Source organism: Gymnoscopelus microlampas (genome assembly GCF_963454915.1).
Source record: "Gymnoscopelus microlampas genome assembly, chromosome: 4".
NCBI lineage: Eukaryota > Metazoa > Chordata > Actinopteri > Myctophiformes > Myctophidae > Gymnoscopelus > Gymnoscopelus microlampas.
The window spans coordinates 60415923-60437676 of record NC_139941.1 but is presented as its reverse complement, the minus strand read 5'-3'; the positions used below and the strand labels follow the sequence as shown (position 1 = coordinate 60437676).

The following is a 21754-nucleotide window of genomic DNA, read 5'->3' as shown; positions in this document are numbered from 1 at the left end:
CTCACTCACATTTCAAATGTCTGACAAAATGAAAGGCAAGATAATAAAAGTAAAAATAATGAATATATGGCACAATGACCTGCTTTCTATCAATAATAATAATCCATAATATTGTACTTTCCTGACCTTTTCATGGTATTGACATTTACATTTTATGAACTGAAAAACCTAACAGTAACCAGAGAACAGCGGCTTCATTGCACAGTAACATAAATACCAGATCACTGATCCCGGTACTGCATTGTAACGGATACAAGAAGAGTGGGCACTGAGGTAGAGTGGGCACCTCCATGTAAAAGTGGCTATTTTTCCCAAAATGTTAAAAAAAAAATTGAATATTTGGAAAATGGTCTTAAGTAATGCAATTGGCGAATGTTCAAGCATGATTAGATCATGCTTGAACATTCGCCAATTAAGGCCAATTATTTCCACAATTGCAACAAACTGCTACAAAACTCCAATCATTTTGGCCATAAACAAGAAGTTTAAGGATCATTATCAGACCCCAAATAGTTTAAATTTAGGTCTGATAATGATGTACCGTCATTTATATTTTACATTACTTCAGACAATTTCCTTTTTTTTCGTCTTCTTTTTTTTTCGGACAAAATAGCCAATATTAGATCGAGGTGCCCACTCTTCCTTAGTTCCCACTCTTCCCGTTACCCATTGTAACTACTACTGGAACTATAGGAGCTCTTGAGTTTCCTTAACCTGGCGTCCTCCTGTCCTGGAGGGAGGGGCATAAGCACTTTGAGGCGCCAAGCAAGATCAGTCAAAAACCTCCGTTAAAAAATAAAACATAAAGCTACAATGAGTCCCGGAACAGAACACATTTCAAGTATTTGAGCAATTAAAAAGACAAGAACTTGATGCATCTTAACCTGGTTTAGGGGCTTGTTGTTTGTGGGAGCTCAGGTAGTTAAATCAAATGCACCTAAAAGCACTTTAAAAAACAGACAAAATATTTTTTTGCTGAAATATTCTCTGCTCTCTCTCTCTCTCCTTTAACATATAAACACACCAGGAAGAACTGTGAGGAGAAGATGGTGATGGTCACAGCCCCGACGCAGCTCACTGCGAGTCAATCCCATCCACTGGGCGTCCATGTTGGCTCCACAGACCTGCTCCGTGGCCGTTGCCAAGTAACCCGTGATATTACGGTATAGGCCGAGTTGTACATGTTTTAAAGAGGTACAAACGCACACCAGTCTCTTTGAGGTGCCGGCCAACGGTAAAACACACACAAAAAAAACTAAAACAAAGGATCGCTGCACGCTTCTAGCTTGTAATGCCCAACGTTTTTAATTGAAGGACAGGGAACACTAAAATGCACCGAACAGTTCAGACAGCCTAAGAACTCTACCATGGCATGTAGAAGATGAACTTAAAACTCTGGTATAGAGTCATGTCATGTTAGAACTCAGGAAAACTGCTGCTACTTGGGAGAACTCAGCCTCCCACACTGCTTGTGTCTGAGGGGGGGGCTTCATCTGATCGTCTCTCTCTCTCTCTCTCTTCAGGGTCGCTGAAAAAGGCAGCGTTGCTGTTGTTCTCTGTCCTTAAGTAAAGGTTGTGGCATCGCAAGCTACGAGGAGTGTGCTGCGACCCTTTGTCGTTTTCAGGCCTAGTTGTGCACGAATGACATGCAACTCCTCACTTCTCCTCTCAGTCGGAAGGATTATAAACAACAACAGGTTCAGCTGGGAGTGGGGGGGGGGGGGGAGCTAGTGAAGACGGCAGGAACATTTACTCTCTCCTGGTGAAACTCCTTATGTCCTAGTACCGTCTGGTGGCTCCATTTGTATTTTTGAGTGCATTGTGAGTTTGCAAGATCGTCTTATTGTCTTTTATTTTTCTCTTAAAGCCATTTCCCAGTAGGGTGGGCACAGCCAGAGGCTATGGCTATTTCGGGGGTGTCCTTGGCATGTGGAAAAGGGTTGGGAGCCCCTGGTCTACTAACACCATCCACAGGACAACGGAGGCTAGTCGTGACAGAGACCTCGGTACACATGGGGAGGGGCTGGGCTGGGGGGGGGGGGGGGGGGGGGGGGGGGGGGGGGGGCGAGGGAGTTGGCGACTATGACTACATTGGGAATAAAATAAAATTTTGAATACATCTTAAAAAAACTTCCAGACTCAGACCTGCAGCTTTGAAGACAGAAGGTACATTGCTCTGGACTGAGACTACAAGGTAGCAAAATGCTACCTATAGCGCTTGTTACTGTACATGCGAATCACAGCCTGGCAGAAACAATGAAAACTTTTAACAACTGACAGCACCCCCAGCAGACCAACAGCAGGAACTACAGGAGCAACAGTGAAATACTTTTTATGTCCTGTCCAGGGCTTGCCAGATCTGCTTATTATAATTTCCCCGCAAGATTGTATTTGAAAATAGCCGATGTATATGTTAAAGTGCTCGTGTGGCCCGTAGTCACTTCTTTTGGGCTGGTTTTCCTAGACCTGGTTGCTTGTTTCTCTCACAGAATCTGGCAACACTTGGTCCTGTCCCCCACGAGTAACGTTAACTAGCGATTAGGTACTTCCTGCTGTGTGTCTCAGGAGGTTGGAGTGCTGGGGAACATGCACTTTACTAGCAGGTACCTGCTTTACACTCAACATGGTTCCAAATGACGAAAATAAATGATGATAAATGTGGGTTTATGAACAAACCTCTGGTTCCACAGAGTAGTGATGGGGTCGTTCATGATCGATTCGTTCAAAAGAACTAGTTCATTGCTGTGGACGACGTGAACGAGTTCGTTCACTTCCTGAAACTGCTACGTTCACGCTTTCGTTCATATGCCCCCCCATCCCTTCCCCCCCGCGTACGTACACAGGACGGGAGGGCGGGCTGTACACGCAAACGTAATAACAACCCTCCCCCACGATGGTGTTTTTCACTAGAAAATAGCGCTGCTGAACGAGAACGTGAACGAATCATTTGAACGAATCACTGCCGTGAAGAACGTGAACGAAATCGTTCGTTCACTGAAATGAAGGTTTTTTTTCCCACCACTACCACAGAGAGAGAGTGAGAGAGAGAGAGAGAGAGAGATGTAAATGGAAGGAGGGGTATAGGACTAGGAGGAACAGTCGGGGAAAGCTGTGTGATTGGTCTCCCGAGCCGTCAGTCACAAGCTGCTGTCCTGTAGGAGTGGCTCGATGTCCTCCGTGTCGCTGGTGATGGTGACCATAGGGTTGGCGCTCTGGGCGTGCGTGGCGGAGGCGGTGCTGGACTTGCGGGCGGAGCAGGCGGTCTTGATGTCGGCCGATCGGTGGTGGTCGGGGATGAAGCAGGCGACCAGTATGGCACACAGGACGCTGCAGGCTCCGAACAGGAAGGGAGGGCCGGGAATCACTGACTTCTAGAGCGAGACGAGAGTCAGAGGTTCATTATATATACAGTGCTATGCAGAGAGTCTGTGTTACTACTAAACAAGTGGTGTAAAGTAACATCAGTACATTTACTCAAGTACAGTTTTGACGTATCTTTTACTTTACTGGAGTATTTAAAACTTTCAGTACTTGTACTTCAACTCCACTACATCTCGGAGGCAAATATTGTACTTTTACTCCACTACAATTATTTGAAAACTTTAGTTACTAGTTACTTTTGATTATGATTACAAAACAGTAACCACTTCAGCCCTATATACATTTCGGCCATTTGAAAATAGACGATCTACAAGCTTACAATGCGTGGCGATGCGACGCATTGTAAGCTTGTAGATCGGCTATTTTTAAAATATGTTTTTAGAAATCTTGTGAAATTCTGTATAATGTGTACTTTTACTACACATTTTGATGCCAATTCGCTTGTACTTTTACTCAAGTACATTTTGAATTACGGACTTTAACTTGTAACAGAGTCTACATTGCAGTATTGATACTTTAACTTAAGTAAAAAATGCGAGTACCTTTTCCACCACTGCTACTAAACATTATGCTATGAAACATGTGTTTTTTTCTCCACGCACCCAAACTTGCACGGTCGCCTTTCTGCCACTATGTGTTTCAGTTAATTAAACCTGATGCAGTACTGTCACCAGAGCACTCAGTCAGTGCACCATCTGTTTTAGCGCTTTAAGATTTCCGCAATGCGGAAAACGCAGATGGAATCGAGACTTAAAAAGGGGATGTCATGTATTAACAAAGATGAGATTTGTGTTGAGGATTTAGAATATTAGACTATCTGTCTCTCTCCTTTTGAGAAATCTTGTCTCGACTTGTGTGCCTTCCTTTCCATGTGTGAGTGGAGCCTCTAGCACATACCAGCTGTAACTACCACTTCATAAATGCAGAACTATCCACTTTATGAATCCTCAGCATGCACAGAATCAACAGCTAAATGCTTTTGCACATTTTTATAACTAAATGATGATGTTGTTTTGAAGTTTTATGAACACTACAAGAATCTCTTCCCACTGTCCCTTGAAGATTTATACATTATTTATAATATCTATCAAAATGTGTCCCCTGTGAGTCTCATGACACTGCGCTACTTGCAACAACCCTACTAATAAATGACGTGAGTGTATCTGTGTGTAGTAGCATAGTTGTGTAGTCAAGGCAGTGCACCTACAGTACGAGTTCTAGCTTTGTGCAGTGTACCCGTGTGTTGTGTAGTTGTGAGTGTACCTCTGTGTTGCGTTGGGTCGGTGTTACTGGTTGGAGTGGGTTCAACAAAGTGGGTTCGTTGAGTTCCACATTAAACAGGAAGAAAATGAATCCGTAGAGAGCTGGTCCCAAGCCGTTACACAGCCCTCTGATGCCAGTTACCATTCCCTGGACCACACCTGCACACACGCACGCACACACACACGTTTATTATGTAACACAATAAGAAAGTAGAAAGTTGGCGGCTGAAAACACATAATTAACAGAAACAGAGAAACCTTCATGCAAATAAAGCACAATGAATTGAAACAATAGAGCACAGAGGTCCTGACGTCACTCGTTCATCCCCTGGTTCGTGGGAGTAATTTCTCTATGGAGAATAACATTGGGTCATCTTAGAATCGTCTCACATAAGACTTGTGATCCAAAAATAAACAAACTGTCTCAGCAATATTGTCAGGGGGGTGGCTCTGTATCGTTTATGATAGTCAGTCACTCATATACAGTCTGTTTGTGGCGACAATGTAACTAATTCGGCGGAAGTAACATCACCGTCAGTTGATGCTTCATATCCATAAGAGTCAAACCGCCAGGATCATTTGTTTGTTTTTGGAACACAGTTCGTATTTGACGTGATATTAACAGGGTTCCCACACATCTTTACCACTGAATTTCCAAAACTTTTCCAAGACTTTTCCAGAATATTTAACCCAATTTCCAGGCCAGTAGAACAATCATTCAGCGCAATAATGAGTCTCTTACTCCTATGTGCAATGCCCAAAGACAGGCAGTGTAGCAAAAATAAACCATAGAATGGTACAATTCCATTTTCGTGCCAAATTTACTAACTACGCATCACGCTGCAGCACATTGTGAGCTTGTAGATCTGTTATTTTTGTCACGTCCGGTATACATTAGGCTGCAATCACGCAGCCCGTTCGGATATTTTTATATCATTACACAACATATTTTGTGTAATGTTGTAGATGTTTTGGAAGAAAATTGTATTAACAAAATCAATAGCCAAAAACAATACATAGCCAAATATTTTATATTTTATTTATAAATTCCAGGACCCTAGACAAATTCCAAATATTTTCCAGGACTGGAAAAAGATTTTTCTAATTTCAAAATATTTCCTGGAATTTCATGACCGTGGGGACCCTGTATTAAACACGTCTATGGGAATTCAAAATGGGGGGGAAAAACGCGACCCAGGTAGGAATGCGTAAATGACGTCAGACTTAAGTGCTCTATTGAAGATTGTGAGAGCTAGACCGACAGACAGACAGACGTGTAGTTACCCTGCTGTTCAGGAGAGGCACATCGAGAAACCAGAGCAGAGACGGCCGGGAACGTTATGGACGACATGGCTGCTACTGTACCCGCTGCCCACATCATCCTAACACACAAACACACACACAATTTATTTACACAGAGTCGTTGTTCATATTGATCAATTGATCACAGTGTTCGATCATAAATGGTAAATGGTGCATTTATATAGCGCTTCTATCCGAAGCGCTTTACATTGATTGTGCCATTAACCCATTCACACACACATTCATACACCGATGGCGGAGGAAACCATGCAAGGCACCAGCCTGCTCATCGGGAGCAATTAGGGGTTCAGCGTCTTGCTCAAGGACACTTCGACACTAACTCTAGGGGAGCCCCCCAGCCCGGGATCGAACTGGGAACCTTGCAGTTTTCCAGTTCACACTACCCGGCCACTCTACCCCTGAGCCACTGCCGCCCCCAGATCATAATGTCAATAATACATGCATCATGTGTCAATACATAATATATATCTTTGTCTCTTTTCTTCAACCTGCTGCAGATGGCTGGGAGAAATTGTCCCCCCCCCCCAAAAAAAACAGTAAAATTAAATAGAACATTCCTATATGTGGCTGTCCTACCAGCAGGTGGCACACTAGAAGACTCTCATGCCCATAGAGGCAATATTATTGTCATGTCCATTTTACTACATTGCCCAGTTCTGCTTGTCCATTTGATTTGCCCACATCAGTGTAGGTGGTGCTGTACCAAATGATGCACTGAGATATCTGCTGAATACTTCAATTATTTTAGATGAAAGGGTATCTACATGTACTCGTATTAAAACACAGACCTTAGTGGTGGGTTTCTAGCAATGTAATGTCACAGTCACAGACTTTGCCCTTGTCTTGTCTTGTCTAAGTCTTGTATTTCTATGTGTTATGTTCATGTTCTAGTTTTCATGGTTCTATGTTCTTGTCTTCCCCGGCTGTATTGTGTAATCAGTCCTCATGTGTATATTAAGTCTTGTTCCCCAGTCAGTCCTTGTCGAGTCATTGTTTGGTGTCACATCATGTTTAGTGTTGTATCATGTTGGTTAGTGATTGGGACGTTTTCCCTGTATTCCTGTATTGAATCTCCAATCATGGGTTTGAACTCTATTTCTGCCTGGCTGTCTGCATTTGGGTCCTCACCACACCACCAGATCGTGACATGTAATGCAAATCACTGATGTATGTGGAAAAGAAAACACTGGCTTAGAATTGTTATAAGAGGATATTGCTATAATTCTGTTTGCATCGAGTGCTACTGCCCTCAAAGTCTGCCACCTACTGTAAGACCTTAGCCTTAGCCTGAATACATCCTGATGGTTCAATGCATCAATTAATTAAGTACATTTGACAGGGGTAACACTAAAGGCACGATGCGACGCATTTTGAGCTTGTAGATTGGCTAATTTCAATGTTTTTGCGTGACATGACTAAGTATAAAATAGAGCTTAAGTGGTTAATATGACAAGAATGGAGAGCTGATGCCCGGTAAAGTGGACGACATGAGAATAACTGAGTGCTGCTAGCAGTTGAAATGTGACACATGAGGTCTTGGGCACTGCATTGTGACATTAGGGGATTTTGCCATTAACACAGAGCGGCAGTCAGTGCAAACAAGGTTAACGCTTCATTTTGTGTGTTGGGCGTCAACTCAACTTCCACAGGAAATGATCGAGCGTTTCGACACAGTACCACAGATCTTTGGCGTTCACATGCAAAATTCATGTTTGACACACAGTCACACACACACACACACACACACACACACACACACACACACACACACACACACACACACACACACACACACACACACACACACACACACACACACACACACACACACACACACACACACACACACACACACACACACACACACACACTATACTGACCATGGTTCTGATCCAAAGCCGTACCAGGCCAGCTGGAAGATCTGGAAGCCAAGACCCAGCATAACTGTTTTCTTATTACCTATAGTTCTCATTAGAACACTGAAGAGCACCGTCTGAGAGAGAGACAGTGAGAGAGAGACAGTGAGAGAGAGACAGAGAGACAGTGAGAGAGAGACAGTGAGAAAGAGACAGACAGACAGAGACAGAGACAGTGAGAGAGACAGTGAGAGAGAGACAGAGAGAGAGAGAGACAGACAGAGACAGAGACAGAGAGAGATTACTTTAAAAAAAAATCCCATGTCAATTTCACGGAAATATAACTAACAGTAGTGGTGTAACATCTGGATTGTTGTTTGCATCTTAACACTTTCATTACTATACATTTGCATGTAAAGTCTTCACAAAACTCTTAGTAAATACTAGTGCACCCGATCAAAGCTATTTACTGAATTGCATGCACCACTGAAACTTAAGAAATGTCTTAACTAGTGAATCTTTAGTAATGGTGTGAATGGTTACTAAGAAACATCTGCGTGGCTACATCTAATCGTAAAGCAATCAGCGACATAAACAGGAATTAATTGCAGCATTATGAGCTTTAACAGAACTTCCCGAAATGATTGTTTCAACACACCACGGTGACATATCATTTCTTATTGGTAAAATATTAGAACACTTTGCCCAATTTCACATCTGGTTTTAGAGGTTAGGTAGGGTTAGGAAATCTGGTTTAAGCCTGCATCTACTTTTTTTTTGTTACTTTTTATGCCAAACATTGATTGTAAAAGTGCACAGTGGAAACTAAAGCTCACACAAAAACAGTTCTCATTTAATGTAACTTTACTTCAGTCTGCTCTCTCCTTTCTAGCTGCCTATACACCATGTGCATATAGTTGAGTGTATCTGAACTGTTGTGAAGTAGTTTTGTTTAAAGCAGAAGTTGTGAATTACAACAGTGTTTGTGGGCTACAATCTAGGCCTATTGTGGAACTGTGAATTAGTATTGGTAACAACAGCATTAATCCTGCTGCTACATAGCTAACATGAAACAGTGTAATGCACTCAGAGGGCCAGTCAATATTAAAAGTCAAAACCATATCAGATAATGGTAGCATGTCAAACAGAACAAAAGCAAAATGTCCTCTGATTACTATGACAGCTGCGGGGAGAAGAGAGTTGTTTGCATCCCTGATTAACATGTAGGGTTTCAAAAACTGTGATGACAGGTTGATTACGGTTATTTTATATGTAGCGTTGAAAAGGAGAAGAGCCTGCACACTATGACTAGAATTTAGACATGCATTAGACAATGTTTTGATCCCAGGTGTCGAAATCTGCAAGGTACACCTTGCGTACAGTTTAATTGTTACCAAATATTTACTGTTTGTACGAAGAACTAGCTTGTGTGGTCCTACTGGTTTTAGTGTTGTGCGTTTTACTTGCATGACAATTAGACATTGTAAGCACTTAATTTGGAAGTTTAAAACGGGTTGGAACATTTCTGTTATTGTTGTCAGTTTGAAACCGTCTATAGAAGTAGAGTATGTTGAGGTTAAAAGAACAGTTCATACTCATACCTGGGCTATAATAGACAGGATTCCCACCATGGCAATGAAGGCAGCGATAGCAGCAGGTGAGAACTCTATCACCTAGAAGTCATACAAAAAAAAACCTTAATATGTACTGGAGACTGTTAGGTTGTCAATATGAACTGTAAAAGTGTACGACAGCGTTACTCGTCTGTAGCTTACCTGTCTCAGGTATAAGAAGAAGCTTGAGTATTGTCCAGCCTCAGGTAGGTATGAGAGGAACACTGTGACACAGATGAGGAGAACGGTGGAGTCCTTCCCCACGCGACGCAGAGACTAAACAACAGACCAAAACGTTTAAATGTTAAGGACCCCCAGTTTGGTATGCATCATAGCTCTGAAGGGGTGAACAAACAGAACCAAATGGACCCGTAATGCTGCTTGCACATTGGCAGCTATAAAGCTACAGGCTACCATTCGTTTTCAATGGAAGCCAGCGACAGTGCGACGTGAAGATAAAAAGATACATCCGACGTTTGTGTAGCCGTGTTGATTTTGTCGACTAAAACTATGACGAAAAATGTTTGTCGACTTCCTTTTTTTCACTGACGAAAACAAAACAAAAACTAAGCTACGATGACTAAAACTAAGACTAAATATATTGACAATTTCGTCAACAAATAAAAACTAGACTAAAATGTTAGTGAGGGACTAGAGGAGAAGAAATCCAGTGGAACTAGAAAGACAAGTCATTTTATGTTTGGTTGCGCTCGGTTGTTGTGCTCTGAAAAAACAGCAGATCTACAAGCTCACAACGCGTAGCGCTGGGACGCGCTGTGAGCTTGTAGATCGGCTGTTTTCGGCATGCAACCAAGTGTAAAATCTGCCACTACGACGCCATCAACGCCCGCCAAACTAAATTTGAATCGCCTAAATCAACTGTAGATTTAGTAGACTATGATCTTATGATATTTAGTCAACTAGAACTAGACTAACAGTAAAACATTTCAGATGACTAAAATATGACTAAAACTAAATGGAATTGTATTCAAAAGACTATTGACTAAAACTAAATCAAAATTTGCTGTCAAAATCAACACCGGTTTGTAGCTGCTGCAAAAGCTACAACAGCCACAAAGCTACAAATAAGTTGAGTTGGTTTGAACTTCAGCTACAAAGCGACAGATATTCTGTGTATCTTTTGTATCTGCCAGTGTGAACGCAGCATGCGGGTTCCATTTGTACGATCTCAGAGTTAAAGCCCGTAAGGGTCGGTCTGGTTTGTAACTCAAAACACTTAGATGGAGATCCCCCTCAAAAGGACCCCTGGGGGTCCCCGGACCACCGGTATAGGGGTTAAAGTTCATATGAATTCACATCGTTTTAGGGGCTAGTGATAACATGAACTGACAGCAAGGGGGGTCAGTTTATGGGGTTAAAAGGTCCTGTGAACTCACAGCAAACGGGTCAGCCTGTTCCCAGGAAGGGAATCCCCAGTTGGCCAGTCTCATCTTGTCTGGCAGTGACTCTGGGACCACGAAAAACACAAAGGCGATGTCCACCACGGCGATCACCGTGGCGATCAGCACCACCAGGCTGTCGCCGTAGTTAGCCGACAGGTACGCCCCGATGGCCGGACTGGTCACCAGGCTGGCCGCAAAGGTAGCAGACACCTAGAATAATGATGATAAGAAGAATCCTTATTTAGGTATATGTTAGAGCAGTGTTTCTCAAACTTTTTCATGTCAAGGACCCCCAAATTGACACTTATTAGCCCGCGGACCCCCATTTGTAAAGATATGCCAGGGACCCCCATAAGAGAAGATTTGTACGGCTCTAGCAGTGATTCTCAATCATTGTAATTTAAGGACCCCCCCAGTTTGACGTGCATTAGGCTACAGACCCCCATTTAATGGCATTTCTATCTCTGGGACCCCAATTCATATTGTAAAATCAATGTTAATTTAACTCTGAGAGTGTACAAATGGAACCAAATGGACCCTAACGGGTCCATTTGGTTCCATTTGTACACTCTCAGAGTTACAGACCCATAAGGGTCCATTTGGTTCCTATAAATCATTAGCTGGGGACCCCCTGGTATCCCCTCAAGTACCCCTGGGGGTCCCCGGACGCCACTTTGAGAACCAATGTGTTAGAGTGACTGATGGCCGATGCCAATCCCGATTTTCCTCGCTCACCCGGAGAGACTAACCCCGTTCAATCGATTTACAATTACAATTTAGGCATTTAGCAGACGCTCTCAATACATCAAATGCATAGAGATAGAAATATAGGATCATAGGTAAACCAAGAACCTCTCATCAGTCTAAACAGTATGATAAAAAATTAATAAAAAATCTGTACATTGAAACTACACAAACTATAGGATGCCAGGTCAACAAATGAACCTTGTATCTGTCTACATAACATGCTATCTAAATTACATTTTAACCGTTGCATAACCCTGCGAGTTCGTCAAGGCTATAGAGCAAGTGCTTCGGGCTAAGGTGGAGTCTGAAGAGGTGAGTCTTCAGATTACGGCGGAACATTGGGAGTTGAGTCTGCAGTGCTAACTGCAATGGGGAATTCGTTCCATAGTTTGGGAGCCAGAAGGGAGAAGAGTCTGGGACGCGTGGAGCGTTGTCCCGGATGTTTTAGGGAAGGTTCTGGGCTAAAGGCTAAAGGCTAAACAGGGCTAAAGTCTCCATAACATACATATAATGCAGTGCACTAAAATAAGTAACGGTATATTTACCAGTCCATAGGCTGTGCTCCTCTCATGTTCCTCTGTGATATCTGCCACGTAGGCAAAGATGACTGAGAAGGTCACAGCAAAGACCCCTGATACAGCGATCAAAGCAAAATACCACCTACACACACACACACACACACACACACACACACACACACACACACACACACACACACACACACAATTGTATTAAGACATTTTGTCTATTGTCTACAATTCCAGAGAACATGGAGCTGCAGGAAGACTGTGGTCACGTGTAGTTCCGCTACGGAACGTAGGCGTGGTTGATATTTCTGAGAAACTACAAGAACATCATGTTAATAGATGTGAGGAGGTGAGGGAGAGGTGAGGTGTTGTACCGATGGTTTCGGTTTTGTGTGTGTGTGCGTGCGTGCGTGCGTGCGTGCGTGCGTGCGTGCGTGCGTGCGTGCGTGCGTGCGTGCGCGTGTGCGCGCGTGTGTGTGTGTGTGTGTGTGTGTCGGAAAGTATCCCTTTTCTGAAGAAAATGCTGCATGCCATTGCAACATAATAATAGCTCGCTTTTCTAAGTACCCAAACACACTCAGGGACACATAACGACACATTGCTGGCCTGGCCTGGAATCAAACCTGCGACAACCGGGGGCTCTGGCTGCCCAGACGGGCACACTAACCACTCAGCTATGGCATTGGCCACCCCTGTGTTTCATGTAGCCAACAATAGCTAGCCATAATGCAATTTGCAGCCTTGTGCGAATGTGTGATATCTGTAAATATCTAATCGTTATCTGGATAATTGATATGGTGTTATTGTATCGTGATAAAGCTTCTGATTTACGACCAGCTTCAAATGCTATCAATGCATTGAATGGGACATTATCACGTTTTATCAGACCATAGATCTGATAAAACGTGATAATGTCCCATTCAATGCATTGATAGCATACGAATCAGGTGGACCACGGGTTGATTTACACCCTCAGCAATACCTGATATACAGTATCATTTCCTTTATAGACGTCATAGAGTGTTGCTTTGTTCATCATAATTCATCATAATGAACACAGGCGAGGCATTGCTTTTCCATGAACAACTTTATGAAGTGCCAGTGATTTGCAATTTCGATTTCGGTTTCACAAAGACTTGAATGTACAGAAGGCAATGGGCACTCAATTGATGACTTTTAAAAAAAGCGCAATCACTATTTCTTAATGAAGTTGTTCCAGGAAAAAGTACCAGTGCCTGTTTTTATCACTATGCATTCTGCTGCTCAAAGCAACACTGTGGCTCTGTTATTTGTCTTAACAGTTTTTGGTGTCCGGCGTGCCAAAAGGAAGCAGACGTGTTTTGGCATGCTCAGCATTCTTGTCCCTTTTTATCTTTCTTTGTGTCGTGACTCCTAACTTTTCCACTATGCTTGGTGTCAGTTCAAGTGATAGTAGCAGGTGTAAATACATACTGTACACACACTGGCTTTTTATTGTTTATTTACTAGTAGTACCTATATGCTGCTACCAACATCTATGGATTCTATCGCTCTTTTTGCATTGGATTGATGCCATCAAGATTAATTTCGTTGTACACTTGTGTTCAATGACAAAATAAAATCATCCATCCAGCCAAATAGTATTTATCTTTTAGTGTTTCTTCTTTTTAGTTATTCCTAGCTGTATCAGTCCTCTGTTTCATAACTGCTGTACCGTTGCGACAACTGAATTTCCCCTGCAGGATCAATAAAGGTCTATCTATCTATCCATCTTATGACTTGTGGATATGAGACGTTTTCCCATTGGCTAGATGGAACACTGTAAGTTTTGTTCGTTTCCTAGGCTATTTTGACCTTAAGAAACAAATAGAAAGATGCCAGAGTTGTGTGTAAACTACAGGTCGTCAGTCTATTATTGGCAAAACTTTAAATGTCTAAGTATGAAGAAGCTTTTCCCTGCATGGCCTGGGGGTATCATAGATCAGCTTAAACAAAGGCCTCATTCCTGCACATGTAGAAAACAGGACACAGGATAAAGTATAGTTTATAGATCACATTATCGCTGTTTGACACCTGTGTTCAAATGACCCAATGGAAGTCAATAGGAGGACAAAGCTATCAATACTATTATGTGGAGTAGGACTGACTGGTTTTTACCGACTGATTCACTGGTTTACTAATCTGTCTGACTGATTCACCCACCGGCTGGCTGGCTGCCTTACTTACTCGCTGCTTTGCCGACTGACTGCTTTACTGGATAAGCCTGCTCCCCGAGGGCTGATCTTTGCCCCTCAGTCTCTCATATGAGAAGCATGTGACTGAACAGCACACGGCATTATGTTGGCACTGTTCACCGCCACAGCTTCAGCACCGAAGCGTTCACTGACTGACTGACTGACTGCCTCACTGTCTGTCTCTCTGTTTCATTGACTGACTGAGGCGACACAAAGCTGGAAAACAAGATCATGGGCCTTATTACCCATTATCCCTAAACTTCTTTGCCATTTTTTTTACTATTTTTAAAAACAGTCAAATGGTTGAACTAGCCGATCTGCATCGATACGTTGTGAGCTTGTAGATTGGCTATTTGAACTATTTGAAAATGTTTTTAACCGATTAAGACCTGGCTGGAACACATCTGTGTCACTTCTTGATTTGAGCTAAAAAAGCATTATTCTACACTTTGGCTATTCAAAAATAGCAGATATACAAGCTCGTAGCGCGGCACTCGTAGATCTGCTATTTTTGAAAAATCGTGAAAATGTGTGCAAATCTTGGAATATATATCGTTTTAAAGCGAACATTTGTTAACTCAAATATTTGCTTCTGGGGGGTCCCTGGAACAAAATATTTTGAGATGGGGGGGGTCCGTGGCCAAATACATATTATTTTGCTGTCCTTGACATGAAAATGTTTGAGAACCACTGACATAGAAAGTTTAAAAAAAAACTGTTAGGATTTACAGATTAGATCTGCTACTTTTGAGCGACGCTGTAGTATGATCAAGTAGGGCGTTCATTCATGAAGGGAAAACAAACTCAAAAGTATACGGAGATAGGTTTTTGCCCTACAGCAACGGTATCTAAAATGACAGATGCAGACACAGATGCTTTCCCGGATTGAAAGGTAGTATAACAACATATAGGCTTTCCAGGTCTAAATGAGTTAATATATGTAATAATCATGTCTATGATTGGCTGTGGGTCTCACACACACACACACACACACACACACACACACACACACACACACACACACACACACACACACACACACACACACGTCTCACCAGGGGCTGAGTCTCATCAGAGGGATGGGAGCGCACGTGAAGAAGACCGTTATGAGGAGGAAGGACTTCCTGCCCCACACATCTGACATCGCACCAATCAGAGGGGCCGACAGGAATGACAGCAGACCCTACGCACACATACAAAAACACACATAAAGTCGTGTAAAACCCTGCAGGGATAAGCTCATAAATTATTCTGAATGAAATATCATTCATTATATAAGACCTTAAGTTAAACTTTATTATTAACATACAAACACAGTTCAAATAGTATCACTATCCACTTAAGACTGATTAAACCAAAAATTCGAATGAATAAATGTAATATAAATTATTTAAATATTACATTTAATTGTTCCTAATACAATACTGTCCTACTCTAGCAGTTACACACGCTGGTTCTCTTTTTCAAAGCAACTGGCGGCAGTTCTTCTGACTGGATGCACATTAAATTAGTTGTGGAAGTGCTTGGTTTTTTCAATTATGGGACGCACGCCGCACTGCCTACCAAAGCAAGGTAGCACCGATAGGCACCAGTAGTGACGGACTCACAAGTGAAAACGATGCTTCAGGCTTTAGGGCATGCTACTCGGCCCAGAGCCGTAATTTTGCTGGACAGAAAGACGCCACAAAATCTATATTAACTTCAAAGGCACGGGATAGGCGGCTTTGTATGATCGATAAATCCCAGTTTAGTTTCACTTCAGTGTTGAAAGGCTTGGCTTTTAAAATAAATGACAAGCATAGCTCTGAAACCGTAGCTGATTAAGAGGAAACAAGGAAAGCACTTCCAAACATATAGATGACAAACTCTGTTCACTGAGTTGTCTGTCTGCTCGCTGCACTCAAGTAGGTCAGTTAGTTGTGCAACGTACAGTACACCTCAATTATGCTGTTGGTGTGACCCAAGGCTTGCGATGTGCACTGCAATGTTACATCTATAAATATGACATCATGCTACGGTGAGCTGCGGATAACCCACAACATTCCAACGTGTACACGTTTACAAACAATACCTAAATGCCCATCCCTACACCTGGGTGATTCACGTCTTCAGCATTATGAAAACACAAATAGCTGTGCCTCTGTCGCCGTTTCCCTAACACATAGATAGATCAGACCTACAACTTTAAGTGCACAAACGACCACAGTACATCCCTTAGGTCACATACTGTACAGTACTAGTATTCATACAGTATTATTAGAAGCTGATCTCAAAGTTCTCATGTTAAGATAGTAGGTGCCCCACAATTCTTCATTATGATGTGATTGTAACATTAACGAGGTGTCAACCAATTTACAATTTAGGCATTTAGCAGACACGCTTATCCAGAGCAACTTACAAAAGTACAAGAGTAAGTGGCATGATGAACAGACGTGGGACATGTGTCAGTTGTTCCTTACCTTCACTCCCTGAACCAGTCCATTCATCAGAAAAGTGTGACGAGGAAAGGTCTCATGGAGAACCTGGAGAGGAATAGAGAGGTGGAGAGGGAAATGGAGCGAAGAGGAGAGGAGGATAGGAGTGAAGAAGAGAGCAGAGGAGAGCAGAGGAGAGAAGTGGAGAGGAGAATATAGAGCAGAGAAGAGATTTAATTCCCATGTTTCATGGGTTGTTTACATGATAAGTGGTGTAACAAATTACAAAGCAAACACACATAAAACATAGTTTTTTTATGTCACACACACACACACACACACACACACACACACACACACACACACACACACACACACACACACACACACACACACACACACACACACACACACACACACACACACACACACACACACACACAGTGTAAAAAGAATGTATGTGTTTTTTACTGACGGTCAACATGGGGGTGGTCAGCAGCCCCCAGGCGAAGAACTCCAGGAAGATTACAATGACCGCATGACTGACCCTGGCTCTGCTACCACCAGACTAGACAGAGAGAGAGAGAGAGAGAGAGAGAGAGAGAGAGAGAGGGGATGAGAAGTGTGTTAGTTTAAACAGGAAGATCGAGATGGAGAGGATGGTATGGAGGGAATAAGTGAGAAAGAAGGATGGATGAGAGAGAGGTGCAGGGGGGAGAAGTGGGAATGAAAGTGAGAGAGAGAGCAAGTGAGAGAGAGAGCGAGAGGGAGAGAGAGAGAGAGAGTGAGAGAGCGAGAGCGAGAGCGAGAGAGAGAGTGAAGGACATGATGGAGAGAAGTAACCACCAACATTATTAATTCATTCATGTGGGTTGTAAGCTGGAAAGTGGAAACCAGTCCATTGTCTCACTCTGCGGTCATTCCAGTCCATACGTACTGTACTGTAGTGTGACCTCAGATGTTTTCACTGACATCGGGCTGGTTTCAGTACAGCAGAAGATAATAGATGTGGGTTTTGAATGGAAAGCTAACAAGAAACAGTAAAACGCAGCTGACATGACATGAGTGCAGTCTCTCTCTTTAACACTGCTGTTTTACGTTTGCCTGTTTATTAATAGTTTAATAGTGACCACCACACACCTTATGATATCAGCCATCTTAGAGGTGCCACATTGTGGCAAACGTGACAAAAATATTAGCTGAACATTGGAGATGAAGTGTCTACCTACCAAAGTAATAATAAATAAATACCTGAGCAACTTGCTAATTATTACTTTATTATTATTTTATTAAATCTAACTAACTATAGGATATATGAGGTTTCCACCCGACAGAGACAATATGCTATATATAGCAACATAATAAAAAAAAACGATCTAAAATACTAAATTGTGAGGTTGACATTGATGTTGCATAACAGTAGATCTTATGTCTGCTGTCTAGTTTTCAGCACAAAACCAAACATTGGTTACCAATGCTACAAACAGTTCTATGCGATACTTCTGGATGACTGAACCCAAGGAAAAAACCCACTCGATTTACTTCATTCTTTAATGATGATAAGGGGCAAACATGCAAGTAATTCAGTCAGTCAGTCAGTCAATCAAATTTAGTTTCGGTTCAAATTTGGTTTCACTTCCACTTTGTATCAGCAATAATACAAAATTAAAAATAAATAAAGAATGGCAGCAATAATAAACAATGAAAGAAAGCATGACAATTAATAGTAAGAAAGACACTATCACAGTATGCACAGTGAAGTTGTTAGTTAGCTAATCTGTCAATTAGTATTGCTTAGTTTTCTGTAAAGCACTTCTGCTTTATTTATTTTTGTATTATTATGTTGTTGCTCTGTGAAGCACTTTGATCTGCATTCATGTCATGAAATGTGCTATATAAATCAAGTGTATTATTATTATTAATTGAATTGACAGATTGGTTATTAGCCAGTCATAGATGGAATAGTCAGGATGTGAGGTGATTATTGCTGCTTACATGTAGCTAAACATGCAGGTTAACGTAACAAACAGCTGTCTAAACACTCAACACATCTGTACCGTTTGTTGTGTGTGTGTGTGTGTGTGTGTGTGTGTGTGTGTGTGTGTGTGTGTGTGTGTGTGTGTGTGTGTGTGTGTGTGTGTGTGTGTGTGTGGTGGGGGGGGGGGGGGGGTAGGTAGCATACCATTTAGAAAGACACTATCACAGAAGTGCAGTTGTCAGTTAATCAGTCAGTTGAAAACTAGCATTACTAGCTGGTTTAGCCCGGATAGTAGTAATGCTGGATTAGCCAGTAATCAGATCATAGATAGAATTGTAAGTGAGTGTTGTTGTTATAGAGCCAATAACAACAAACAGCTGTCTAAACACTGAACACATCTGTACTGTGTGTTATGTTATATGGTGGGTTATCATACCATTTAGAAAGACACTATATCACACAGTACGCACAGTGCAGTTTGTCAGTTAATCACTGAGTTGGTATTAGCATTGCTAGCTGCTTATTAGCCAGTCATAGATAGAACATAGTCAGTGCCATGTTGTTATAGCCAAAATATAACAACAAACAGCTGTCAAAAACACATCTGTACTGTGTTATTACTGTGTTATTATGATGTGTTAGCATACATTAGCCACCGGCCAATGCTAATGACTTACAGTTCCACGGACCATCATGATGTCATTGGACTCTTGTTCCTGGACCATCTCACATCGTTGCTTCTTCTTCACGCTGATGTTCACATCGAGTCCATGTAGACAGTGTGTGTGCGGGCGTGCCGATTCTTCCAGCGTGCTGTTTGTTGGTCCGTGTGTTTTAATAGTTTTTTAGTTAGCTTTAGCCCCCGGATGGATGGATCATGGATGGATGAATGCTAAAGTTGTTAGCCTACAATAGCAGCCTGGGCTTTGCTTTGGGATCCTTCTGTAAATTCCTGTGCTCTGATTCGCAGCGACCTGCTGGTGGAGTGAAGTGCTGCTGTGCCACACACACGTGCGCGCGTTTCGCGATGCAGCGCAGCCCGCCTATAGGTGGAAGCTATAGTTTCGTCCTGATTGATTGATTGATTGATTGTTTGTTTGTTTGATTGTTTGATTGTTTGTTTGTTTGATTGATTGATTGATTGATTGATTGATTGATTGATTGATTAATTGAATCATTTTTTAACAGTTTGGCCAAAAAACCACAGAAAGTACAGTTCTATACAAGGTCTGCTAAAAGCCTTATGGCAGACCTTGTATAGCAGTGGTTCTCAAAGTGGGGTACGGGGACCCCTAGGGGTCCTTGAGGGAGTTCCAGGGTGTCCCCAGCTAAATGATAGATATGGGAACCAAATGGACCCTTATGGGTCTGTAACTCAGAGAGTGTACAAATGGAACCAAATGGACCCGTTGGTTCCATTTGTACACTCTCTGAGGTACATTAACATTGATTTTACAATATAAATTGGGGTCCCAGAGATAGAAATGCCATTTACATGGGGTTCCGTAGCCTAATGCATGTCAAACTGGGGGTCCTTGAAATTAAAATGGTTGAGAATCACTGCTAGAGTCGTAAAAATCTTCGAATCTTTGGGTCCGCAGGCTAATAAGTGTCAATGTGGGGGTCCTTGGCACGAAAAAGTTTGAGAACCACTGTTGTATAGAACTGTACTTTCTGTGTTGTTTTGCTTCATAGAAGCCATAGTGCTTTCTTGGGTTTAATCCTTTTAGCCTAAAAGGATTAAACCCAAGAAAGCACTATGGCCTCTATTGGCTTGAAGTTGTTTGTTTCCATTGGGGTCCTGTGTATTCAATTCATCGAAACATTTCATGACAAACAATAACATACAATACTATGCAAAAACATCATGCAAATGAGTAGTAATCAAGAAGAAAAGTATACAGTAAACAGTTCGGGGGGGGGGGCGCATTTCTGGTGATAGGCTTGGACTTTTTACAGGGTGCAGTTCCGAATTGCAGCCACCTGTAAGTAGGCCTACTCTTTTAGAGCGGTTTTGAAGGAGTAAGGATTCACACTTAGTTATGACTGTTGTTGGTAGCTTGAGGCCATCGGCCTTGCAGAGGTTTATTTTGGACCCAAAGAGAATGGATTCAGTTTTACGCAGGTGTAATGAGAGTTTGTTATCAGCGAGCCAGGAGCAGATTTTAGCGAGTTCAGAGGGTTTTTTCAACTTGCAATTTGTCCTTGTCCGAGACCAGGAGAGCCTTGCCGTGTCATCCGCGAACAAGAACATATTGCAGTCACAAGCTTATGTCATTATGTGTGTCTTGACTCTTTTACATATATTAGGAACAGTGAAGGCCCTAGTATGCTTCCTTGTGGGACGCAACAGCTCACTAGGAGGGGCGGGGACAGGGTTCCGTTCACCTCCACCGCCTGTTCTCTATCCTCCAGTTAGGATTGCATCCAGTTCACTAATGTGCTATCAAAACCAATTGCTTTTAGCTTATCAATGGATATAGAGTGATTTACAGTGTCAAATGCCTTTTGGAGGTCCAGCATGACCATGCCGCAGTATTTGCCCATGGGCCACGGTCAAATTTACTGCAGTAAATTTGACCTTTCACTCTGCACTTCTTGGTCTGCTCTTTTTCCCCCGCTCTACTACAACCACTTTGCCGAAAATAGCCGATCTATAAGCTCACAACGTGGTGTGCTTGTAGATCTGCTATTTTTCGGCTAATGTTCCCCTCAGAATAGGGATTCTAGGGTTTAAGTGGTTAATATAAAAAAGAAAGTTCCTATCACACAAAGATTTGGAGACCTCCCTGCAGTAACTCTGAGGACCCCCTAATAGGGGTCCAGGACCCACCCCTGTGGAATAGCCTAAAGGATTTATTTATTGGTGATAGTTTCAACACTGTATCGAGCTTGAGGAACCGAATATAACAGGGCGCCACTTCGAATGGCCATTGGTAGTGGCGCCCTGTTACCGGTGTGCATGATTTATAAATCAAATAAGATAACATTTTGTAGAACGAGGAGGTAGACATTGGCAGAGCAGGTAATGTTGTGT

General features: G+C 42.3%; 1 protein-coding gene across 3 annotated transcripts; it reads right to left on the bottom strand.

Annotated features, from left to right (window-relative positions):
• Positions 1-2041: 2041 nt before the first annotated feature.
• Positions 2042-19680, bottom strand: LOC311044409 (hippocampus abundant transcript 1 protein-like). Of its 3 annotated transcripts, XR_014600695.1 has the most exons (13): positions 19395-19680; positions 17215-17307; positions 16785-16847; positions 15381-15508; positions 12131-12245; positions 10833-11048; positions 9598-9711; positions 9424-9495; positions 7847-7959; positions 5928-6025; positions 4645-4802; positions 2501-3371; positions 2042-2328 (listed from the first exon to the last, which is right to left on the bottom strand). XR_014600695.1 is itself a non-coding variant. In XM_084055961.1 (12 exons), exons 1-12 carry the CDS (start codon positions 19440-19442, stop codon positions 3138-3140), a joined length of 1452 nt encoding a protein of 483 aa, XP_083912087.1. In that variant the 5' UTR covers positions 19443-19680; the 3' UTR covers positions 2042-3137. The 3 variants fall into 3 exon arrangements, 2 of the variants coding, with proteins under 2 accessions (XP_083912087.1, XP_083912088.1); XM_084055961.1 differs by having other exon boundaries at positions 2042-3371; XM_084055962.1 differs by having other exon boundaries at positions 2042-3368.
• Positions 19681-21754: the final 2074 nt, after the last annotated feature.

Bases quoted from the DNA above. Each gene is read 5' to 3' on its own strand.
- LOC311044409 (XM_084055961.1), bottom strand. From the start codon at position 19,442: ATGGTCCAGGAACAAGAGTCCAATGACATCATGATGGTCCGTGGAACT. The intron at 17,308-19,394 runs GTAAGTCATTAG...CTCTCTGTCTAG, and splicing joins TCATGATGGTCCGTGGAACT to TCTGGTGGTAGCAGAGCCAG. The intron at 9,496-9,597 runs GTAAGCTACAGA...TATGACTTCTAG, and splicing joins TCTTCTTATACCTGAGACAG to GTGATAGAGTTCTCACCTGC.